The 24162-nt window shown below is 37.6% G+C and overlaps 1 protein-coding gene across 3 annotated transcripts in view; it reads left to right on the forward strand.

The window, feature by feature from the left end:
• The window catches only part of TXNDC16 (thioredoxin domain containing 16), a 126379-nt gene extending 104497 nt beyond the window's left edge, over positions 1-21882 (forward strand). For all 3 annotated transcript variants that reach the window (XM_034992464.1, XM_034992465.1, XM_034992466.1), the window contains exon 21: positions 20818-21882. In XM_034992464.1, coding sequence (XP_034848355.1) covers positions 20818-21083 — 266 coding nt within the window. In that variant the 3' untranslated portion in view covers positions 21084-21882. The remainder of the gene's footprint in view (positions 1-20817) is intronic.
• The last annotated feature ends 2280 nt before the right edge of the window (positions 21883-24162 follow it).

A 24162-nucleotide genomic window follows, 5' to 3' on the forward strand; every position in this document is an offset into this window, starting at 1 on the left:
CCAATTCAGTGTTATATTGTCTCTCAGCCAGCTTGCATAGTGTGACTCTATCATTATATTTAATCAGATAGCTAATTTAAGTGTCAATCATTGCAGCACACCTGTTCTTCCCAGGTGGTCTGCTTCATTTCTGTTAAGTTAGGCAGTTTTAACGATGTTTAACTTGCCCATGGATGATATATATATATATTTTTAAGATTTTATCTATTTATTTGAGAGCGAGAGAATGAGAGAGACAGAGAGCACATGAGAGGGGGGAGGGTCAGAGGGAGAAGCAGGCTCCTCGCTGAGCAGGGAGCCCGATGCGGGACTCGATCCTGGGACTCCGGGATCATGACCTGAGCCGAAGGCAGTTGCTTAACCAACTGAGCCACCCAGGCGCCCCCATGGATGATATTTTTATATTGAAATATAATTCACATACCATAAAATTCATCCTTTTAAAGTGTACAATTCAGTAGTGTTTAGTGTATTCACAAGGTCATGCAACCATTACCACTGTTGAATTCCAGAACATTTCATCACCCCAAAAAGAAACCCCCTACCCATTAGCAGTCACTCTCTCTTCTCCTTCCCTCCACTCCCTGGCAATATACTTTATGTCTTGGTAGATTTACCTATACTAGACAATTTATATAAATGGAATCATATGTGGCCTTTGGATCTGGCTTTTTCACTTAGTATCTAAGTTTTCAAGGATCATTGATGTTAAACATGAATCAATAGTTCATTTCTTTTTATGGATGAATAATATTTCATTGTATGGTTATACCACATTTGTTTATCCACCAGTTGGATATTTGGGTTGCCCCCACATTTTGGCTATTATAAATAGTGCTATGAACATTCCTGTACATGGTGTTTTGTTTTTTTTTTTTTGTCTGTCCTTACACCAGTACCACACTGTCTTGAATGCTACAGCTTTATAGTTGGCTTTAAATTGGGAAATTTGATCCTCCAACTTTGTTCTTTATTTCCAAGATGATTCTGGCTATTCTGGATGCTGTTAGATGGCATTATTAGGTCTTAATTTTAATATTTTCCTAGGAAATGTGAAAAATAACTATATTGTTTAAGACGTAATCTGGAAGGAGGTCTTTCTGTGTTGTTACCACTCATCTCTGACTCACTCATTCTGGTCACATGGTATAGGGGTCCTTTAAGTTGTAGGTTTTGAGCTCTTGAGACACTCTGTGTTCACTTCTCTATCTGCATTGCTATTTTATAGGCTTGAATGAGGTGTAATCATTTTGTAGTTATGGTGTGACAATTGAAGGAGAGAGAAAGAGCTTCCCAGACAAACAAAAGTTAAAGGAGCTCATCACCAGTAAGCCAGCCTTACAAGAAATGTTAAAGGGAATTATTTAAGTGGAAAAGAAAAGGCCATAACCAGAAGAAGATTATGAAAGAAAAAAATCTCACTGTTAAAAGCAAACATAAAGGGGCGCCTGGGTGGCTCAGTTGGTTAAGCGACTGCCTTCGGCTCAGGTCATGATCCTGGAGTCCCGGGATCGAGTCCTGCATCGGGCTCCCTGCTCGGCAGGGAGTCTGCTTCTCCCTCTGACCCTCCCCCTCTCATGCTCTCTCTCTCTTTCTCGCTCTCAAATAAATAAATAAAATCTTAAAAAAAAAAAAAAGCAAACATAAAGATAGTGGATCAGTCACTTATAACTAGTATGAAGATTAAAAGACAAAAGTAGTAAAATCAGCCATCTCTAAATTAATTGATACACAAAATAAAAAGATGTAAAATATGACACCAAAGACAGAAAACTGGGGTGTGGGGGAAATAGTAAAAATGTAGTGCTTTTAGAATGTTTTCAAACTTAAGTGACCATCAACTTAAAATGGACTGCTATATACATAGTTGTGATAACCACAAACCAAAAATCTGTAATAGATACTCAAAAAATTAAGAGAAAGGAATCCAAACATAACACTAAAAGTCATCAAATCACAAGGGAAGAGGACAAGAGAAGGAACATAGAAGGACTACAGAAACAGCCAGAAAACCATTAATAAGGGGTGCCTGGGTGGCTCAGTTGTTAAGCGTCTGCCTTCGGCTCAGGCCCTGATCGAGTCCCACATCGGGCTCCCTGCTCAGCGGGAAGCCTGCTTCTCCCTCTCCCACTGTGTCTCTATCAACTAAATAAATAATATCTTTAAAAAGAAACCATTAATAAAATGGCAATAAATACACACTTATCAATAATTGCTTTAAAGATTTTATTTTTTTTTAAGATTTTATTTATTGGTCAGAGAGAAAGAGAGCCACACAAGCAGAGGGAGCAGCAGGTAGAGGGAGAAGCAGGCTCCCCTCTGAGCAAGGAGCCTGATATGGGACTTGATCCCAGGACCCTGGGATCATGACCTGAGCCAAAGGCAGAGGCTTAGCCAACTGAGCCACCCAGGCATCCCTAAAGATTTTATTTTTAAGTAATTTCCACACCCAACATGGGGCTTGAACTCACAACCCCAAGATCATGAGTCGCATGCTGTACTGACTGAGCCAGCCAGGCACCCCTTATTAATAATTACTTTAAGTAGGCTAAATGCGCCAATCAAAAGATGAAATAACAAGACCCATCTATATGCTTCCTACAAGAGACTCACTTCAGACTTAAAGATACATACAGACTAAAAGTGAAAGGATGAGAAAAGATATTTCATGCAAATGGAAATGAAAAGAAAGCTGGGGTAATAATACTTATATCAGGCAATATAAACATTAAAACAAAGACTAACAAGAGATAGTGAAGGGCGTAACAATAATAAAGGGATCAATCCAACAAGAAGATACAACAGTTGTAAATATCTAGGCACCCAATATAGGAGCACCTAATTATATAAAGCAAATATTAGCAGACATAAAGGGAGGGGTGCCTGGGTGGCTCAGTTGGTTAAGCATCTGCCTTCAGCTCAGGTCATGATCCCAGAGTCCTGGGATTGAGCCCCATATCAGGCTCCCTGCTCAGCACAGGGGGAGGAGAGGGAGGGGGTGCTCTGCTTCTCCCTCTGCCTCTGCCCTTCCCCCTCTGCTCGTATTCTCTCACTTTCTCAAATAAATAAAATCTTAAAAAAAACCAGACATAAAGGGAGAAATTGACAGTAATACAATACTGGTAGGGGACTTTAACACCCCAATACATCAATGGATAGAGAACACCCAGACTGAAAATCAATAGAGAAAACAGTGGCTTTGAATGACATATTAGATCAGATGGACTTAACAGATATATAGAGAACATTTCATCCTAAAACAGCAGAATACACATTCTTTGCAAGTACACATGGAATATTCTCCGGGATAGATCAGAGGTTAGGCCACAAAACAAGTCTCAATAAATTCAAAAAGTTTGAAATCATGCATTTTTCCCCTACTACAATGGTATGGAACTAGAAATTAATTAGAAGAAAAAAGCTGGAGAAAAGCCCCACAAACACATAGAGGTTAAACAGCATGTCATTAACCAATGGGTCAACAAAGAAATCAAAGAGGAAATAAAAAAATACCTGCAGACAAATGAAAATGGACACACATCAGTTCAAAATCTTTGGGAGGCAGCAAAAACACTTCTAAGAGGGCAGTCTATAGCAATATAGGCCTCCTTCAAGAAACAAGAAAAATCTCAAACAATCTAACCTTATACCTAAAAGAGCTAGAAAAAGAACAAAGCCCAAAGTTATAGAATGAAGGAACTAATAAAGATTAGAATGGAAATAAATGATTAGAGACTAAAAAAAAAAATCAATGAAACTAAGATTTGGTTCTTTAAAAAGATAAATTGATAGACCTTTATCCAGACTCAAGCAGGAAAGAGGACTCAAATATACTCAGAGATGAAAGAGAAGTTATAACCAACACCACAGAAGTATCAAGGCCTGTAAGAGACTACCGTGAAAAATTATATGCTACAAAATTGTACAAGCTAGAAGAAATGGATACATTCCTAGAAACTTACAAACTTCCAAGACTGAATCAGGAACAAAGTCTGAAAAAAACAATTACTCATACCAATATTGAATCAATAATCAAAAAACTTCCAACAAAAAAAGTCCTAGACCAGAAGGCTTCACAGGTGAATTCTACCAAACATTTAAAGAAGAATTAATATACCATACTCATGGATTGGAAGAATTAATATTGTTTATATGTCCATACTACAAAGCAATCTACAGATTCAATGCAGTCCTTATTAGAATACCAAGGATATCTTCACAGAACTAAAATTTGTATGAAACAACAAAAGACTTCCAAAGCAATCTTGAGAAAGAAGAACAAAGCTGGAGGTATCACAATCCTAGTTTTCAAACAGTATTACAAAGCTATTATTAATCAAAACAGAATGGTACTGGTACAAAAATAGACACGTGGATCAATGGAACTGAAGAGAGAGCCTAGCAATAAACCCACACTTAAAAGGTTAATCTATAGCAAATGAAGCCAGAATATACAATGGGAAAAGACAGTTTCTTTAATAAATGGTGTTGGGAAAACTGGACATCTACATGGAAAAGAATGAAACTGGATCACTTTCTTATACCATACCCAAAAATAAATTAAAAATAGACTAAATACCTAAATATAAGAACTGAAATCATAAAACTTAATCTTAAAGGAAAACATAGGCAGTAAACTCTTGGACATCAGCCTTAGCAATATTTTTCTGGATGGTCCTGAGGCAAGGGAAACAAAAGCAAAAACACAGTTGGTACTGTATCAACCTAAAAAGCTTTTGCACAGCAAAGGAAACCATCAACAAAATGAAAAGACAACCTACTTAATGGGAGAAGATATTTGCAAATGATATATCCAATAAGGGGCTAATATCTAAAATGTTTAAAGAACACATATACCTCAACACCAAGAAAACCAATAATCCTGTTTAAAAATGGGCAGAGGATCTTCCTAAGAAGACATACAGGTGGCCAAGAGACACATGAAAAGATGTTCAGCATCACTCATCATCAGGGAAATACAAATCAAAACCACAATGAGATTATCACCTCATACTAGTCAGAATGGCTAATATCAAAAAGACAAGAAATAGTAAGTGTTGGCAAGGATGTGGAGAAAAGAGAACCCTTATGGACTGTTGGTGGGAATGTAAATTGGTACAGCTACTGTGGAAAAGTGTATGGAGGTTCCTCAAGAAATTAAAAGTAGAAATACCGTGTAACTTAGTAATTCCACTTCTGAGTATTTACACAAAGAAATTGAGAACACTAATTTGAAAAGATCTATGCACCCCTATGTTTACTGTAGCATTATTTACAAGAGCAAAGACATGGACACAACACTAGTGTCCATTGATAGATAAATGGAAAAAGAAGGTGTGATATTTATACTAAACAATGGGATATTCCTCAGCCATAAAAAAGAATGAAATCTTGCCATTAGTCACAGCATAGGTGGACGTGGAGTATTATGCTAAGTGAAATAAGACAGAGGAGCACAAATACTGTATGATATTACTTATACATGGAATCTAAAAAACAAAACAAACGGACAAAACAGACACAGGAACTAGTGGTTTTCAGAGGGGAGGGGAGTGGAGGACGGATGGACAAAATAGGGGAAGGGGATTAAGAGGTACAAACTTCAGTTATAAGTCATGGGGATGAAAAGTACATCTTAGGGAATATAGTTAATATGCCATTTTTGTATGGTGATAGTAACTAGACATACGGCGATCATTTCATATGTATATGAATGTCAAATCATTCTGTTGTATACCTGAAGCTAATATTGTGTTGTCAACAGTACTTCAATTAAAAAAATAAAAATAATAAAAAAGGTGGTGATGTTCAAAGGTACAAAAACCTGAGCTCATAATCCAACCCCCTTGATTATTTAATGGTGTGGCTCTAGGCAAGTCTTTGTTTCTTCCTCTGCAACTGTAAAGTAAGATTAATAGTTCCTACTCTGTCATATACTTATTTTAATTTTTTAAAAGCTTTTTAAAATTTATCTGAGAGACAGAATGAGCACAAGCAAGGGGAGGGGCAGAGGGAGAGGGAGAAGCAGACTCCCTGCTGAGTAGGGAGCCAGACATGGGGTTTAATCCCAGGACCCTGAGATCATGACCTGAGCCGAAGGCAGATGCTTAACCAACTAAGCCACCCAGGTGCCCCTCACATACTTATTTTAAAAATCAAGTAAAATTATGTATGTAAAGATACTTTGTAAGGTGTGAAATCTAAAGTATTATCATCAGTCTTACAGAGATCTTTTCTACAAGGAGTATTTGTAGGGCTTTGATTCCTCAACTCAAATCATTACCAAGAGGAAAGAACCAGAATTATTATTATTACTATTTTTTAGTTTCCTGAGAGATTAGAGTATCTTCCATTGTAATTTTGTTAATGCCTTTGTTAACTCTTTGAGGGGTTTCCATTATTTCTTTGTATCAGTGTTCCTATTCTTAAATTATCCCTGCAGCCTCTGCAGCAGGAAAGAAGCAAACTGAGCAGTACTTTTATGTATTGGGTCCTGTCTTCTGTGCCAACAGGACCTGGTCTTACCACACTTTGAGAGACAGATTGGACTGTGGGGTGTTGTAGCTACTCCCAGAAAAGCCTGAATCTGTGATTTGGTGCCATGTGTATCTGCTTTACCATGCTTGCTGCACATCTTAATTTATGTGAAATTGTAACCATTGGCTGTTCTTATTCGAGATTTCCATTTAACTTTCAAGTTCTCAGACCGTTCTCGGTCTTGATTTTCTCATTTATAAAATTGGGATAAAAATTATACTTACTGCATGGGGTTGTAAAGATTAAAAGAATAATGCCTGGTACAAAGTAAAGGTTCAATAAATGTTAGCTGTTATTACTATCAATACTAATTTGATAATAAAGCATTTATTATTCATATATGATGACAATACAGTTTTATTTGCAATTGAAAACATCCAGGACCTTTGCATAATTTTCTTAGCAAATAATTAGCAGAACTGAGATGCCTGCTTTCAGACATTTTGCCATCATGTCAGACCACTAGGCTGCAGTGCTTACCTTAAAAAATAAATATGCTAAATATTTGTTACACTTTAAGTTGGACTTTCCTTAAAGATACTTTAATGTTGGGGTGCCTGGGTGACATAGTCGGTTAGGCATCTGCCTTCAGAAACTCAGGTCATGATCTCAAGGTCACTGCTCAGTGTGGAGTCTGTTTCTCCCTCTGCCTCTGCCTCTCCCCACCATTCATGCACGTTCTCTCTTTCACTCACTCTCTCAAATAAAATCTTTAAAAAAAAAGATACTTTATCTGCATGTTGCAAACTATAAACAGTTATTTTTACTCTTACTATTCCTTATATTTAAGAAAATATTTTATTTCCTGGTCACTTTTTTTTAGGATTTTATTTATTTATTTGACAGAGAGACACAGTGAGAGAGGGAACACAAGCGGGGGAGTGGGAGAGGGAGAAGCAGGCTCCCTGCTGAGCAAGTAGCCAGATGCAGGACTCGATCCCAGGACCCTGGGATCATGACATGAGCCGAAGGTAGGCGCCCCTTTCCTGGTCACTTTTGAATCTGCTAATCCAGCAATAGTGATTTAAAACATCAAGTATAGATGTAGCCTAAACTTAATACCCTCCTAATGTACACGTACTAGGATTTCATATAATTGAGTCTACATGAGGAAATTATATATCCAGTATAGATAAACTGGAGAGAGGGGAAGACAGCCACACACCAGTCCAACTTCAGCCCCAGCAGTGGGATAGGGGCAGACATCCAATCTGACTGCAGACCCTGCCCAGAACAGAAGCTTCTCAGGGGACAACACAGGGAAGTGCCCCATACTACTGTATCTCTGGCAAATACCTGGTCCTACTCAAGCCCATTGTGGCCCCAGAATGTCCCACTAACAACACAGGGATTAATACCTGTCCACCACTGGCAAAGAGCCATTGCAGATAACTGCAACTGAGGTAAAAGCAGCTCAACAACAATAGTAGGACACAAGCAACACACATAGGAGACATCTGTGAAGCGCCAGGTTCTGGTAAACAAGGGACATTGGAGTGTAGGGCACTACAAGACCTCTTTTTCATAAAGCCACTATTTTCAAGAGCAGGAGACATAGCTGACTTTACTAACACATTGAAACAGTTCAACAAAATGAGGAGTCAGAGGAATACGTCCCAAATGAAGGAATAGGACAAAATCACAGCAGGAGAGCTAAACAAAATGGAAATATCATATGCCTGAGAGGGAATTTAAAGTAATGGTCATAAAGATACTTGCTGGACTTGAGAAGAGTGGAGGACCTCAGTAAGACCTTTAACAGAGATATAAAACATAGAAAAGAACCAGTCAGAGATGAAGAACTCAATAACTGAAATTAAAAATATACTAGATGGAATAAATAGTAGACTAGAGAAATCAGAAGAATGGATTGGCAACTTGGAGGACAGAGTAATGGAAAGCAATTAAGCTAAACAGGAGAGAGAAAAAAATAATAAAAAATGAAAATAGACTTAGGGAACTCAGACACCATCAAGTAAAATAACGTTTGCATTATAGGGACCCCAGAAAGAGAAGGGGGAGAAAAAGGGCAGAAAGGGCAGAAAATCTATTTGAAGAAATAATAGTTGAAAAATTTCTGAATCTGGGGAAGGAAACAGAAATCTAGATCCAGGGGGCACAAGAGCCCCCAACAAAATCAACCCAAAGATGTACACACTAAGACACATAGTAATGAAAATGGCAAAAAGTAGTAATAAGAGAATTTTCAAAGCAGCAAGAGGGAAACCCTGTAAGGCTATCAACAGATTTTTCAGCAGGAACTTTGAATATATCATACCACTCCCTTGTAGCCTGCAAAGTGCTAAAAGAAAAAAATCGGCAGCCAAGAATATCTGGCAAGGCTATCATTTAGAATAGAAGGAGAGAGAGTTTCCCAGACAAAAGTTAAAAGAATTCGTGACCTAAAGGGGACTCTTTGAATGGAAAGGAAAGACCATAAACAGGAGTAAGAAGAGTGGGAAGCACAAAAGCAGTAAAATAAAGTATATCTGTAAAATCAGTGGAGGGGTGGGGAAAAGATGGCAGAGGAATAGGGGCCCCTATTCCAACTGGTCCCCAGAATTGAGTTGGGTATCTACCAGACCACTCTGAACACCCATGAAATCAGCCTGAAATGTAAGAAGATAGCTCTGGATCTCTACAAACAGAATATTGCAGGTGGTTGGTTTCAAGGTACTAAGTGGGGGACCGTGATTCCACACGCAGATATCAGAGGATAAACATAAGGGGGGAGGGAGCTGAGCCATGGGGATCCTACACCGCTGGTGAGCGATAGCCTCCCGTGCTGGGGATAGGGCACAGATTCGCAGACTGGTGGCAATGGGGAAAGGAATTTAGGGCAGCCCCCCAGACAGAAACCCAGAACGGTGGGGCCACATGTGCGAACTGGGGGTGGCTGGCAGTTTTAGAAGCACAAAGGGCCCCAACATGGAGGCGAGGACTGGGAGCATTGCTGAGGGGTGCACAATCAAGGACGCTGCAGTTTATAGCAGCACAGACAGAAATGGAGATGCGTGTGGCCTGGAGAGCTCACTGAAGAACAGACTGCAATCTCTTTGCTCTGAGGCAGAGGGTTGGAAATGATCTCTCCTGCTCTGACTCTACGAAGAGACGCAGAAAGCCACCAGGAAAAGCTGCCAGAGAACAAAAGCCCCCCAAAACCGGTTTTCACTGAGCCCATCCCCCACCACAGGGGGCAGGGCAACTCTGCCCAAACAGGGTTGTCTGAATAACAGTGCGGCAGGCCCCTCCCCCAGAAGACAGGCTGGGAGAACAAGAGAATAGCAACCCTAAGGTCCCTAGAAAACAGGTGCATCTTGCTTGGGTTGTGGTCAATAATTTGGACTCTATACATTCCCTCAACCACCCCTCAACCACCCCTCAACCAGAATGATTAGGAGGAACCCCCAAAATAGGAAAGACTCAGACACTGACCTCTGCCACAGATTTACAAATGAATTCAGATATAACCAAGATGCGGAGATGGAACTCAGGGTAGCAATTGTGAAGACAGTAGCTAGAATGGAGAAACTGATTAATGGCAACATAGAGTCTCTAAGGGCAGAAATGAAAGCTGAATTGGCAGAACTTAAAAATGCTATCAATGAGATCCAATCTAATCTAGATAATCTAACAGCTAGGGTAAGCGAGGCAGAATGAATTAGTGATCTGGAAGACCAGTTAATAGACAAGAAGGAAAAAGAGGTGGCCAGGGATAAACAACTCAGAATCCATGAAAATAGAATCAGAGAAATAAGTGACACCATGAAATGTTCCAATGTCAGAATTATTGGGATCCCTGAGGGGGTGGAGAGAGAGAGAGGACTAGAAGCTATATTTCAGCAAATCGTAGCTGAGAATTTCTCTAATCTGGGGAATGAAACAAACATTCGTGTCCTAGAGGCAGAGAGAACCCCTCCCAAGATCAAGGAAAACAGGCCAACACCCCAGCATGTAATAGTAAAACTCGCAAATCTTAGAACCAAGGAAACCATCTTAAGGGCAGTTAGGGGGAAGAGATTCCTTACATACAGAGGGAGGAACATCAGAATAACGTCAGACCTATCCACAGACACCTGGAAGACAGAAAGGGCTGGCCAGGGCACTAAATGAGAGAAGAACATGCAGCCAAGAATACTTTATCTGGCAAGGCTGTCATTTAGAATGGATGGAGAGATGCAGAGCTTCCAAGACCAGCAGAAACTGAAAGAATATGTGACCACTAAGCCAGCCCTGCACGAAATATTAAGGGGAGGGTTCTATAAAAGGAGAAAGACCCCAAGAGTGATTTAGAACTGAAATTTACAGAGACAATCTATAGAAACAAGGTCATCACAGGCAACATGATGACAATAAATTCATATCTTTCAACAATCACTCTCAACATGAACGGCATAAATGCTACATAAAATGGCACAGGGTTGCAGATTGGATAAAAAGACAGGATCCACCCATATGCCATCTACAAGAGACACATTTTGAACCTAAAGATACATCCAGACTGAAAGTGAAGGGATGGAGTTCCATCTTCCACGCCAACGGACCTCAAAAGAAAGCTGGGGTAGCAATTCTTGTATCAGAAAAATTAGATTTTAAACTAAAGACTGTAGTTAGAGACACAGAAGGACACTATATCATTCTTAAAGGGTCTATCCAACAAGAAGATCTAACAATTGTAAATATCTATGCCCCCAACATGGGAGCAGCCATCTACATAAGCCAACTGTTAACCAAAATAGTCATATTGATAACAATACGTTAATTGTAGGAGACCTCAACACTCCACTCTCAGCAATAGACAGATCATCTAAGCAGAAAATCAACAAAGAAACAATAGCTTCGAATGACCCATTGGACCAGATGGACCTCATAGATATATACAGAACATTCCACCCTAAAACAACAGAATACTCATTCTTGTCGAGTGCACATGGAACTTTCTCCATAATAGACCACATACTGGGTCACAAATTAGGTCTCAATCGTTACCAAAAGATTGATATTATTTCCTGCATATTGTTAAACCATAACGCTTTAAAACTGGAACTCAATCACAAGAAAAAATTTGGCAGAAATTCAAACACTTGGAAGCTAAAAGACCACTCTGCTAAAGAATGTTTGGGTCAACCAGGAAATCAAAGAAGAACTTAAACAATTCATGGAAACCAATGAGAACAAAAACACATCAGTCCAAAACCTATGGGATACTGCAAAGGCAGTCCTAATGGGAAAATACATAGCCATCCAAGCCTCACTCAAAAAAATAGAAAAATCCCAAATTCACCAACTAATTTTACACCTTAAAGAGATAGAGAAAAAGCAACAAACGATGCCTAAGCCACGCATTAGAAGAGAAATAATTGAGATTAGAGCAGAGATCAATGAATTAGAAACCAGAAACACAGTAGATAGATCAATGAAACTAGAAACTTGTTCTTTGAAAGAATTAATGAGATCGATAAACCACTGGCCAGACTTATCCAAAAGAAAAGAGAAAGGACCCAAATTAATAAAATTATGATGAAAGGGGAGAGATCACGACTAACACCAAGGAAATAGAAACAATTATTAGGAATTATTATCCACAACTACAATGGAATATTACTCAGCCATCAGAAAGGATGAATACCCAATTTTTACATCAACATGGATGGGACTGGAGGAGATTATCCTAAGTGAAATAAGTCAAGCAGAGAAAGTCAATTATATGGTTTCATTTATTTGTAGAACATAAGGAATAGCATGGAGGACATTAGGAGAAGGAAGGGAAAAATGAAGTGGGGAAATTGGAGGGAGAGATGAACCATGAGAGACTATAGACTCTTAGAAACAAACAGGGTTTTAGAGGGGAGAGGGATGGGGGGATGGGTTAGTCTGGTGATGTATATTAAGAAGGGCACATAATGCATGGGGCATTGGGTATTAATACGAAAACAATGGATCGTGGATCACCACATCACAAACTAATGATGTATTGTATGGTGACTAACATAACATAATAAAATTTTAAAAATTTTTAAAAGGAAAAAAACTACAAAAAAAAATTATTATCAACAACTATATGCCAAAAAATTAAGCAACCTGGAAGAAATGGATGCCTTCCTGGAAACCTATCAACTGCCAAGACTGAAACAGGAAGAAATTGACAACGTGAATAGGACAATAACCAGTAACAAGATTGAAGCAGTGATCAAAAACCTCCCCCAAAACAAGAGTCCAGGGCCTGATGGATTCCCTGGGGAATTCTACCAAACATTCAAAGAAGAAATAATATCTATTCTCCTGAAGCTGTTTCAAAAAATAGAAACAGAAGGAAAGCTTCCAGACTCATTCTATGAGGCCAGCATTACCTTAATCCCCAAACCAGCCAAAGACCCCATCAAAAAGGAGAATTTCAGACCGATATCCCTGATGAATATGGATTCCAAAATCCTCAACAAAATCCTAGCCAATAGGATCTAACAATACATTAAAAGGGTCATCCACCAGGTCCAAGTGGGATTTATCCCCAGGATGTAAGGGTGGTTCAACATTTGCAAATCAGTCAATGTGATAGAACACATTAATAAGAGGAGAGAGAAGAACCATATGGTTCTCTCAATTGATGCAGAAACAGCATTTGACAAAATCCAGCATCCTTTCCTGATTAAAATTCTTCAGAGTATAAGGACAGAGGGAACATTCATCAAATTCATAAAATCCATCTATGAAAAACCCACAGCGAATATCATCCTCAATGGCGAAAAGCTGAGAGCCTTTCCCTTAAAATCAGGAACACGACAAGGATGCCCACTCTCACCACTATTGTTCAACATAGTACTAGAAGTCCTAGCAAAAGCAATCAGACAACAAAAAGAAATAAAAGGTATTCAAATTGGCAAAGAAGTCAAACTCTCTCTCTTTGCAGATGACATGATACTTTATGTGGAAAATCCAAACGACTCCACCCCCAAATTACTAGAACTCGTAACAGCAATTCAGTAATGTGGCAGGATACAAAGTCAATGCACAGAAATCCGTTGCTTTCTCATACACTAATAATGCAACTGTAGAAAGAGAAATTAGAGAAACGGTTCCATTACAATAGCACCAAAACCCGTAGGATACCTCAGAATAAACCTAACCAAAGAGGTAAAGGATCTATACTCTAGGAATTACACAACACTCATGAAGGAAATTGAAGAAGACACAAAAAGTTGGAAAAACATTCTATGCTCATGGATCAGAAGAATGAACATTCTTAAAATGTCTGTGCTACCCAGAGCAATCTATACCTTCATCACCATCCCAATCAAAGATCCAATGACATTTTTCAAAGTGCTGGAACAAAGAATCCTAAAATTTGTATGGAATCAGAAAAGACCCCAAATCGCCAAGGAAATGTTGAAAAAGAAAAAGCTGGGGGCATCACGTTGCTGGATTTCAAGCTATATTACAAATCAGCGATCACCAAGACAGCATGGTACTGGCACAAAAACAGACATATAGACCAATGGAACAGAATAGAGAACCCAGATATGGACCCTCAACTCTAGTGTCAAATAATCTTTGACAAAGCAGGAAAAAATATGCAATGGAAAAGACAGTCTCTTCAATAAATGGTGCTGGGAAAATTGGATAGCCACATGCAGAAGAATGAAACTAGACTGTTCTCTAACCCCATACACAAAGATAAACTCCAAATGGATGAAAGACCTCAATGTGAGAAAGGAATCCATCAAAATCCTAGAGGAGAACATAGGCAGTAACCTCTTTGACATGGGCCACAGCAACTTCTTTCAAGATACATCTCCAAAGGCTAGTGAAACAAAAGTAAAATGAACTTTTGGGACTTCGTCAAGATAAAAAGCTTCTTCATCAAGATAAAAAGCTTCCGCAAAGGAAATAGTCAACAAAACAAAGAGGCAAGCCACAGAATGGGAGAAGATATTTGCAAATGACACTATAGATAAAGGGCTGGTATCCAAGATCTATAAAGAACTTCTCAAACTCAACACCCCAAAAACAAAAATCAGGTCAAAAAATGGGCAGAAGACATGAACAGACACTTCTCCAAAGAAGACATACAAATGGCTAACAGACACATGGAAAAATGTTCATCATCATTAGCCATCAGGGAAATTCAAATCAAAACCACATTGAGATACCACCTTACACCAGTTAGGATGGCAAAAATTGACAAGGCAAGAAACAACAAATGTTGGAGAGGTTGTGGAGAAAGGGGAACCCTCTTCCACTGTTGGTGGGAATGCAGGTTGGTACAGCCACTTTGGAAAACAGGGTGGAGGTGCCTCAAAAAATTAAAAATAGAGCTACCCTATGACCCAGCAATTGCACTACTGAGTATTTACCCCAAAGACACAGATGTAGTGAAGAGCCATATGCACCCCAATGTTCATAGCAGCAATGTCCGCAATAGCCAAACTGTGGAAAGAGCCGAGATGCCCTTCAATAGATGAATGAATAAAGAAGATGTGGTCCATGTGTACAATGGAGTATTACTCAGCCATCAGAAAGGATGAATACCCAACTTTGACATCAACATGGATGGGACTAGAGGAGATTATGCTAAGTGAAATAGGTGAAGCAGAGAAAGTCAATTATCATATGGTTTCACTTATTTGTAGAACATAAGGAATAGCATGGAGGACATTAGGAGAAGGAAGGGAAAAATGAAGGGGGGGGAATCAGAGGGAGAGATGAACCATGAGATACTATGGACTCTGAGAAACACACTGAGGGTTCTAGAGGGGAGGGGGGTGGGGGGATGTGTTAGCCTGGTGATGGGTATTAAAGAGGGCACATATTGAATGGAGCACTGGGTGTTATACGAAAACAATGAATCATGGATCACTACATCAAAAACTAATGATGTATTGTGTGGTGACTCACATAATAAAATTAATTAAATTTAAAAAGTCAGTCAAGGGATTCACAAAATAAAAGGATATAAAATATGATGCCATATACCTAAAATGTGGGGGAAGAGGAGTAAAGAATGTGTTCAAACTTAAGTGACCATTAACTTAATATAGACTACTATATGCATAAGATGTTATATATAAACCAAATGGTAACAACAGATCAAAAATCAGTAATAGATATGGAAAAAATAAAGCAAAAGGAATCCAATATATCATTAAAGAAAGCCAGTAAACCATGAGAGAATAAAGCAAGAGAGGAAAGGAAAGGAACAAAGAGGAACCACAAAAACAACCATAAAACAAATTAACCAAATGACAATAAATAACATACCTATCAATAATTGCTTTGAATGTAAATGGACTAAATGCTCCATTCAAAAGACATAGGGTGAGGGAATGGATAAAAAACAAGACCCATCTATATGCTGCCTATAAGAGACTAATTTCAAACGTAAAGACACGTGCAATTTGAAAGTGAACCAATAGAAAAGCATTTATTATGCAAATGGAAGTGAAAAGAAAGCCAGGGTAGCAATATGTATATCAGACAAAATAAGCTTTTAACCAAAGAGATAGAACAATTGTAAATATTTATGCACCAACATGGGAGCACCCAAATACATAATAGCATCTAGTAACAAACATAAAGGAAGTAACTGATAGTAATATAATAATAGTAGGGGAATTTAACACCCCAGTCACATCAATGGATAGATCATCCAAATAGAAAAATCAACAAGGAAACAGTGGCTTTGAATGACACATTGGCCCAGTTGGACCTAACAGATATATTCAGAACAGTCTATCCTTTTAAAACAGCAGAATTCACATTCTTTTCAAGTGCACATGGAACATTCTCCAGAATAGATCACATATCAGACCCCCAAAACAAGTCTCAACAAATTAAAAAAGATTGAAGTCATACCATGCATTTCTTCTGAGCACAACTCTATAAAACTAGAAATTAGTTACAAGAAAAAATATGGAAACAACACAACTACATGGAGGTTAAGTAACATTCTACTAAACAATGAATGGGTCAACAAAGAAATCAAAGAGGAAATAAGAAATAGAGATGAGGAAAATGAAAACATAATGGTGCAAAATCTTTGGGGTGCAGCAAAAGTTGTTCTAAAAGGGAAGTTTATAGCAATACAGGCCTACCTCAAGAAGCAAGAAAAATCTCAAATAACCTCACCTTACACCTAAAGGCGGTAGGAAAAGAACAAACAAAACCCCAAACCAGTAGAAGGAAGGAAATAATAAAGATCAGAGCAGATATAAAGGAAATAGAAACTAAAAAAACAATAGATCAGTGAAACTAGGAGCTAGTTCTTGGAAAAGGTCAACAAAATTGATAGACCTTTAGCCAGATCATGAAAAATAGAGGGGACTCAAAATCAGAAGTGATAGAAATAACAACTGACAGCACAGAAATATGAAGGATTATAAGAGAATGTTATGAAAAATTCTATGTCAACAAATTGGACAACCTAGAAGAAATGGTTAAATTCCTAGAAACATGTAACCTCCCAAAACTGAATCAGAAAGAAATAGAAACTTTGAGCCAGCAATGAAATTGAATCAGTAATGAAAAGACTCCCAACAAGGGGCGCCTGGGTGGCTCAGTTGGTTAAGCGACTGCCTTCGGCTCAGGTCATGATCCTGGAGTCCCGGGATCGAGTCCCGCATCGGGCTCCCTGCTTGGCAGGGAGTCTGCTTCTCCCTCTGACCCTCCTCCCTCTCATGCTCTCTGTCTCTCATTCTCTCTGTCTCAAATAAATAAATAAAATCTTAAAAAAAAAAAAAAAAAAAAAAAAGACTCCCAACAAAGAAAAGTCCAAATGGCTACACGGGTGAATTCTACCAAACATTTAAGGAAGATTTAATACCTTGTTCTCAAACTATTAAAGAAAAGAGAGGAAGAAAAGCTTTCAAATTCATTCCATGAGGCCAGATAAAGACCCTATAAAAAAAGAATCACAGGTTAATATTTCTGATGAACATAGATGCAAAAATCCTCAACAAAATATTAGCAAACTGAATCTAACAATACATTTAAAAAATCATTCACCATTATCAAGTGGGATTTATTCCTGGGATGCAAGGGTGGTTCGTTATTCATAAATCATCATTGTGATACATCAAATCAACAAGAGAAAGGATAAAAAACCATATGATCATTTAAATAGATGCAGACAAAGCATTTGACAAAGTACAACATCCATTGATGATAAAAACAACAAAGTAAGCTTAGAGGGAACATACTTCAACATAATAAAGGCCATATATGAAAAACCCACAGCTAACATCATACTCAATGGTGAAAAACAGCTTTTACCCTAAGGTCAGTAATAAGAATGTCCACTCTTACCACTTCTATTAAACTTAGTACTAGAAGCCCTAGCCACAGCAATCAGGCAACAAAAAGAAATAAAAGGCATCCAAATTGGTAAGGAAGAAGTAAAACTGTTACTATTTGTAGATGACCCGATACTATAGACTCCACCAAAAAACTACTAGAACTGATGATGAATTCCATAAGGTCGCAGGGTATGAAGTCAATAAACAGGTATCTGTTGCATTTCCATACACTAACAATGGAGCACTGGGTGTTATATGCAAACAATGAATCATAGAACACTACATCAAAAACTAATGATGTAATGTATGGTGATTAACATAATTAAAAAAACCCAAAAAACAATGAAATAGCAGAAAGAGAAATTGAGAAAACAGTTCCATTTAAAGTTGCACCCAAAATAATAAAATATCTAGGAAAAAACTTAACCAAGCAGGTAAGACCTGTACTGTGAAAACTATAAAACATTGATGAAACAAAGACAACATAAACAAATGAAAATGCTCATGGGTTGGAAGAATTAATATTGTTAAAATGTCCATACTACCCAAAGCAATCTACAGATTTTAATGCAATCCCTATCACAGTACCAACAGAATTTTTCATAGGAGTAGATCAAGCAATTGTAAAATTTGTATGGAACCAGAAAAGAACCTGAATAACCAAAGCAATCTTGTGCAAGAAGAACAAAACAAGGAGAACAATCCCAGATTTCAAGATATACTACAAAGCTGTGGTAATCACAACAGTATGGTACTGGCACAAAAATAGACACATAGATCAATGGAGAATAGAGAGCCCAGAAATAAACCCATGATTATATGGTCAATTAATCTTTGACAAAGAAGGTGAGAATATGCAATGGGAAAAAGATGGTGTTGGCAAACTGGACAGCTCCATAACAAACAAATGAAACTGGACCGCTTTCTCACACCTTAAAATGGATTAATCCATTTTTAAGGTGAGTCGTTAACATTATTAAGGACATAAATGTGAGATCTGAACCATAAAAATCCTAGAAGAGAGCACTGGCAGTAATTTCTTTGGCATTGGCCATAGCAGCATTTTTCTAATATGTCTCCTGAGGCAAGGGAAACAAAAGCAAAATTAAATTATTAAATTAAATTAAACTATTGGAGCCCAGCAAAATAAAGGACTTCTGCATGGCAAAGGAAACAATCAACAAAACGAAAAGACAGCCTACTGAATGGGATAAGATATTTGCAAATGACATATCTAATAAAGGGTTAGTATCCAAAATATATAAAGAACTTACACAACTTAACACCCCCCAAAAAAGTAGTCCAATTAAAAAGGGACAGAATACATGAATAGATATTTCTCCAAAAAAGACATCCAGATGGTCAACAAGACATGTGAAAAGATGCTCAATGTCACTCATTGTCAGGGAAATGCAAATCAAAACCACAATGAGATATTACCTCATACCTGTCAGATTGGCTAAAATAAAAAATACATGAAATAGCAAGTGTTGACAAGGATGCGGAGAATAAGGACCCCTTGTGCATTGTTGATGGGACTGCAAGCTCGTGCAGCCCCTGTGGAAAACAGCATGGAGGTTCCTCAAAAAAATTAAAAACAGGGCCACCTGGGTGGCTCAGTCATTAAACGTCTGCTTTTGGCTCAGGTCATAGTCCCAGGGGTCCTGGGATGGAGGCCCGCATTGGGCTTCCTGCTCTGTGGGAAGCCTGCTTTTCCCTCTCCCACTCCCCCTGCTTGTGTTCCCTTTTTCACTGTGTGTCTCTCTGTCAAATAAATAAAATCTTAAAAAAAAAATTAAAAACAGAATTACCATATGATCCAGTAATACCACTACTGAGTATTTACCCAAGGAATATGAAGACAGTATCTAATTCAAAAAGATATATGCACTCCTATCTTTATTGCAGTATTTACAATTGCCAAATTATGGAAGCAGACTGTCCATTGATAAGTGAATAAAGAAGATCTGTGTGTACACACACACACAGACACACACACAGGAATATTACTCAGCCATACAAAAGAATGAAATCTTGTCATTTGCAACAACATGGATGGATCTAGAGAGTAATAATGCTAAGGGAAATAAATCAGTCAGAGAAGACAAATACCCATATGATTTCACTTATATGTGGAATTTAAGAAACAAAATGAACAAAGAAAAAAGACAAACCAAAAATCAGACTCTTAACTGTAGAGAACAAACTGATGGTTACCACAGGGGAGGTGCGTGGGGGAATGGGTGAAGTAAGTGAAGGGGATTAAGAGCGCACTTATCCTGATGAGCACTGAGTAATGTATAGAATTGATGAATCACTATATTGCAACTAATATAACACTATGTTAAGTATACTGGAATTAAAAAAAAAAAGTTCCAGTTCTTTGGGATAAAGTTGGGTAGGGTGGAAAGCAGGAGGCTTTTTCATTTTAACTTCTATCTGTATGTAATCTCATTACCATATTGCTATTTTTTTAAAAACCTCAACAAGGGTTAACTAGTCGGGAGATTTGGGACCTTTTTTTCCCTCTATTAATACTAATGTTTAGGGGCACTTGGGTGGCTCAGTCGTTAAATGTCTGCCTTTGGCTCAGGTCATGATCCCAGAGTCCGGGGATTGAGCCCCATGTCAGGCTCCCTGCTCAGCAGGGAGTCTACTTCTCCCTCTACCCCTCACCCCACTTGTGCTCTCTCTCTCTTTCAGTCTCTCTCTCTCAAATAAAACCTTTTTAAAAAACAAATGTTTTAAAAAAATACTAACCTTTATTTAGAATAGCTTGCAAATATATAAAAAAGTGAAAATGGCTAGTAATGACAAATGTATCAAGTTTCTTAGACAATGACAATAAAAAAATCTAGTTTCATTTAGATAAGTAAAACTGATAAAGCCTTTACTCCTACAAATATATTTTTCAAAATATAATATTTTCTAGTATTTATATGATGATTTTATAGCTGTTCATTATTAACCTTTGGTTTTATCTTCCTTGCAGCAATTTTACCTGCTCAGGAATGGAAACCTCCTCTTCCTGCTTATGATTTTCTAAGTATGATGGATGCTGCAGCATCTCATCATCCCACAAGGAAAGATCCTGAGTGTGCAAAAGAAACGGATGCACAGGAGAATGATAAAAAACATGAAGATAAATCAGCATTCAGAAAAGAACCAATTGAAACACTGAGAATAAAGCATTGGAATAGAAGTAATTTGTTTAAAGAAGGAGAAAAATCATTTAAGCATGATAATAAAGAGTTATGATGCTCTAAAGAGTTAACGAGCTGGTTTCATAGGGCTGTGGAGAGCTTTACAAAGTCTTTTTAGTTTATTTGATAGACTGAAGAATTTATTAAAAGATAATACTAAATCATTTCAAGTTTCTAGACCAGTTTTGTCCAATGGAAATATAATGTGAGTCATATATGTAACTTAGCATTTTCTAGTAGCACATTTTAAAAAAATGAAAATTAGCAGGTGAAATTAATTTTAATCTTTCACCCAGTAAGTATACCAAAATAGCTCAGTTAACATAAAAATTATATTTTACATCCTTTTTTCCTATCAAGTCTTCAAAATCCAGTGCATATTTTACCCTTACTGTACATTTCACTCCAGAGTAGCCAGATATGGCTCGTGACTGCTGTAGTGGATAGCTCAGCTCTAGACAAAAACTGGTATACTTAATTTAACTTAGGTCTAGCCATGAATTAGAGTAAAAATGCAACTCTAGTTTAATCACAGTCAGTTCCACAATGGTATCACACAGCTGGAAATTGTATTTGTTTTGTTGTAGACATGATGTTAAAACCAGTGTTTTTAAACAAGGGAGCACTTTTGCCCCCCAGAGGACATCTGGCAATGTCAAGAGACATTTTTGCTTGTCATGACTAGGGTTGTTACAGGCATCTAGTTGGTAGAGGCCAGGAATGCTGCTAAACACCCTGTCATGCATAGGACAGCACCTCATGGCAAAGAACTATCCTGCCCAAACGTCACTAGTGCCAAGGTTGAGTAACCCTGTGTTAAACTAACCTGTGGTAGAATGTTCTTGTTTTACTCACTTACGTCTGAAAAAATCTCGAATATTAGAGATAAATATTAGGTGGTCTTATCCTGATTATTATCTGGACACAACCATGTCTTTTATTATAAATTCATTTTTATAGTATTTTTGAAAGGTGATGAGATAACTCTAAAAAGGACTCAGAATTATATAGAGAGTTATATAGTTATATATAATATATATCATTTAGTTATATAATTTAATATAAATTATAAATTTATATATAACTATAATTGGTGTGTATGTATAAAGGTATATGAGATAAAGATATGTATGTATAAAGGTATATAAGAAAATCTTAAAACCTGCTCTTAATTCTACAAGTTATATTGCTAAATTGAAGAGGACTTAGACATTCTGCTATCCTCTTCACAAAAAGAGAGGCTCCCTCCTCTGAACCATGTGTGAAATCTACCTTTGTAAGTTTTGGACAAATCAATTGGTCTCCCTCATCTGTCTAATGAGAGGAGAAGCCATAGGGCCTCATCTATATAATGAGGGAAAGATCAGCCAAAAAATTAATTTTTATTCTAAAAGCACTTACTTGTCAGACTGATCTGTTTGTAGCAGTTGTCTCATTTTCACTCCATGCTTTTTTTTTTTTTTTTTTTTTTTGAGACATTTGTTGAGAACATCCTACTTGGTGCTCCACTGTATTTCTCCCTTTTAATACCTACTTGGGGTATCTTGTTCTTGAAATTTTCTGCACATACAGTTTGCCTAATACAACTGAGTTCATAATTGGAATCTAAAAAAGCAAAAATAGCTGTATTTCATTCTAAATAGATCATTTGCTACTGTTCACATCCCTTCCTTGATATTTTTTCTCTAGCATGTAATGCATATTATTTCAGTTCATTCTCATTTGTTTTGATTTCTAACATGGGAGATATGAGAATGAACTGTAAATAAAGTTTGTAGTAATAAAACATTATTAACCTATTAGATAATGTTAATTAACTATAAGCACACAGAAACATGAAGTTGATTAGTTATTGTATCATAGCCAGCAATTTTGACAGTTGTTAATAACATGTTCTTTTAATAATTTTAAATAAAGTATCTGGATTTCAGGCTACCTTCAAAAACTTCCTTTAACCTCTGTCATTGCCCTCTATTGGACCACTTACCCTGTATCAGTTGGGTTTCTTTGGTTGTAAGCAACAGAAACTTAAGCAAAATAGAAATAGTGGGTAATTCATAGAGTTAGAAGAAAGAATAAGCCACATTTAAAAATAATAGGAACCAAGGCTCTTCTGGGATCTATGTGTGAGGAACCAACAGCTCGGCGACGAATCAGTCCGACTGTTTTTCTATCTTTTGTGACTCAGGGAATCCTAGGAAACTTGCTTAGGGGAAGAGTGGGCACTTTATTTGGGAGCCCTTACCAGACTTCCACAATGTAGAAGAGGTAAATCTCACAGAAGAAATCTAGATTTTGTTTACCAAAAAAAGAGAGTGAATGTAGAGAGGGTTTTCCCACGACACCACTTGCTGTTCTTCTAGCTTTGTATCCTTTTCAGGTCTTTCTGCCATATCCTCCTGTTCATTTTTGAGAGCTTCAAAAGCCCTCTTTCTAACTCCAAGTGGTTGGAGTTTTCCTCAATGTCCCCCTGATTTCTATAAGACTTGGTCACTTCATATGTACATTCTGCAGAATATCTCTCACGAATCATTCTTTCACCCTTTCCTGCTTCACCTGTGCTAGAAGGTAAACATCCTTGGTCCATTGCTTCCAGCTCTGGGATGAAACATTCCATGGACAGTTTTTCAAAATTCTTAAGAGTTCTTCATCCAAGTTTACACTGCTTTAAAAAACTAATTAAACATGTGCATAAGCAGAACGATGGAGTTTACAAATCAGTAAGTGTCTATCTTTGATAATAGAAAGTAATCAAATAAATACATCTTAGGAGCTGTGCTTCTCCTTAATATGTAGAAAGCTGAATGAGAATGTTACCCCCATCCTAACATCAAGGAAAAAAATCATAGTTTTTCTTACTCCCCATCAGAGAAGGCAACCAAAGGAACTGATCAAGACCTTTCAAGGGGAGACAGGATATATGAATGGTTTCCCCTTTGGCAGAGAGTATAATACTAAAGCAAGTAAGAAGAAATTATCAAGAACTTGGAAGAGTCTAAGGTATTACCCTACCTTCAAGTTATGTTAGTGTGCCACAGTTTCCTGAATCAGGGGAAAAGGACTTTATTACTCAGTGTAATAGCATTTATCAGAGTGCTAGTTCCCTGATCCCCAATCCTACAGTGCCATCAGAA

This window comes from Mirounga leonina, unplaced genomic scaffold (assembly GCF_011800145.1).
Source record: "Mirounga leonina isolate KUSES-001 unplaced genomic scaffold, KU_Mleo_1.0 Mir_82, whole genome shotgun sequence".
Lineage (NCBI taxonomy): Eukaryota > Metazoa > Chordata > Mammalia > Carnivora > Phocidae > Mirounga > Mirounga leonina.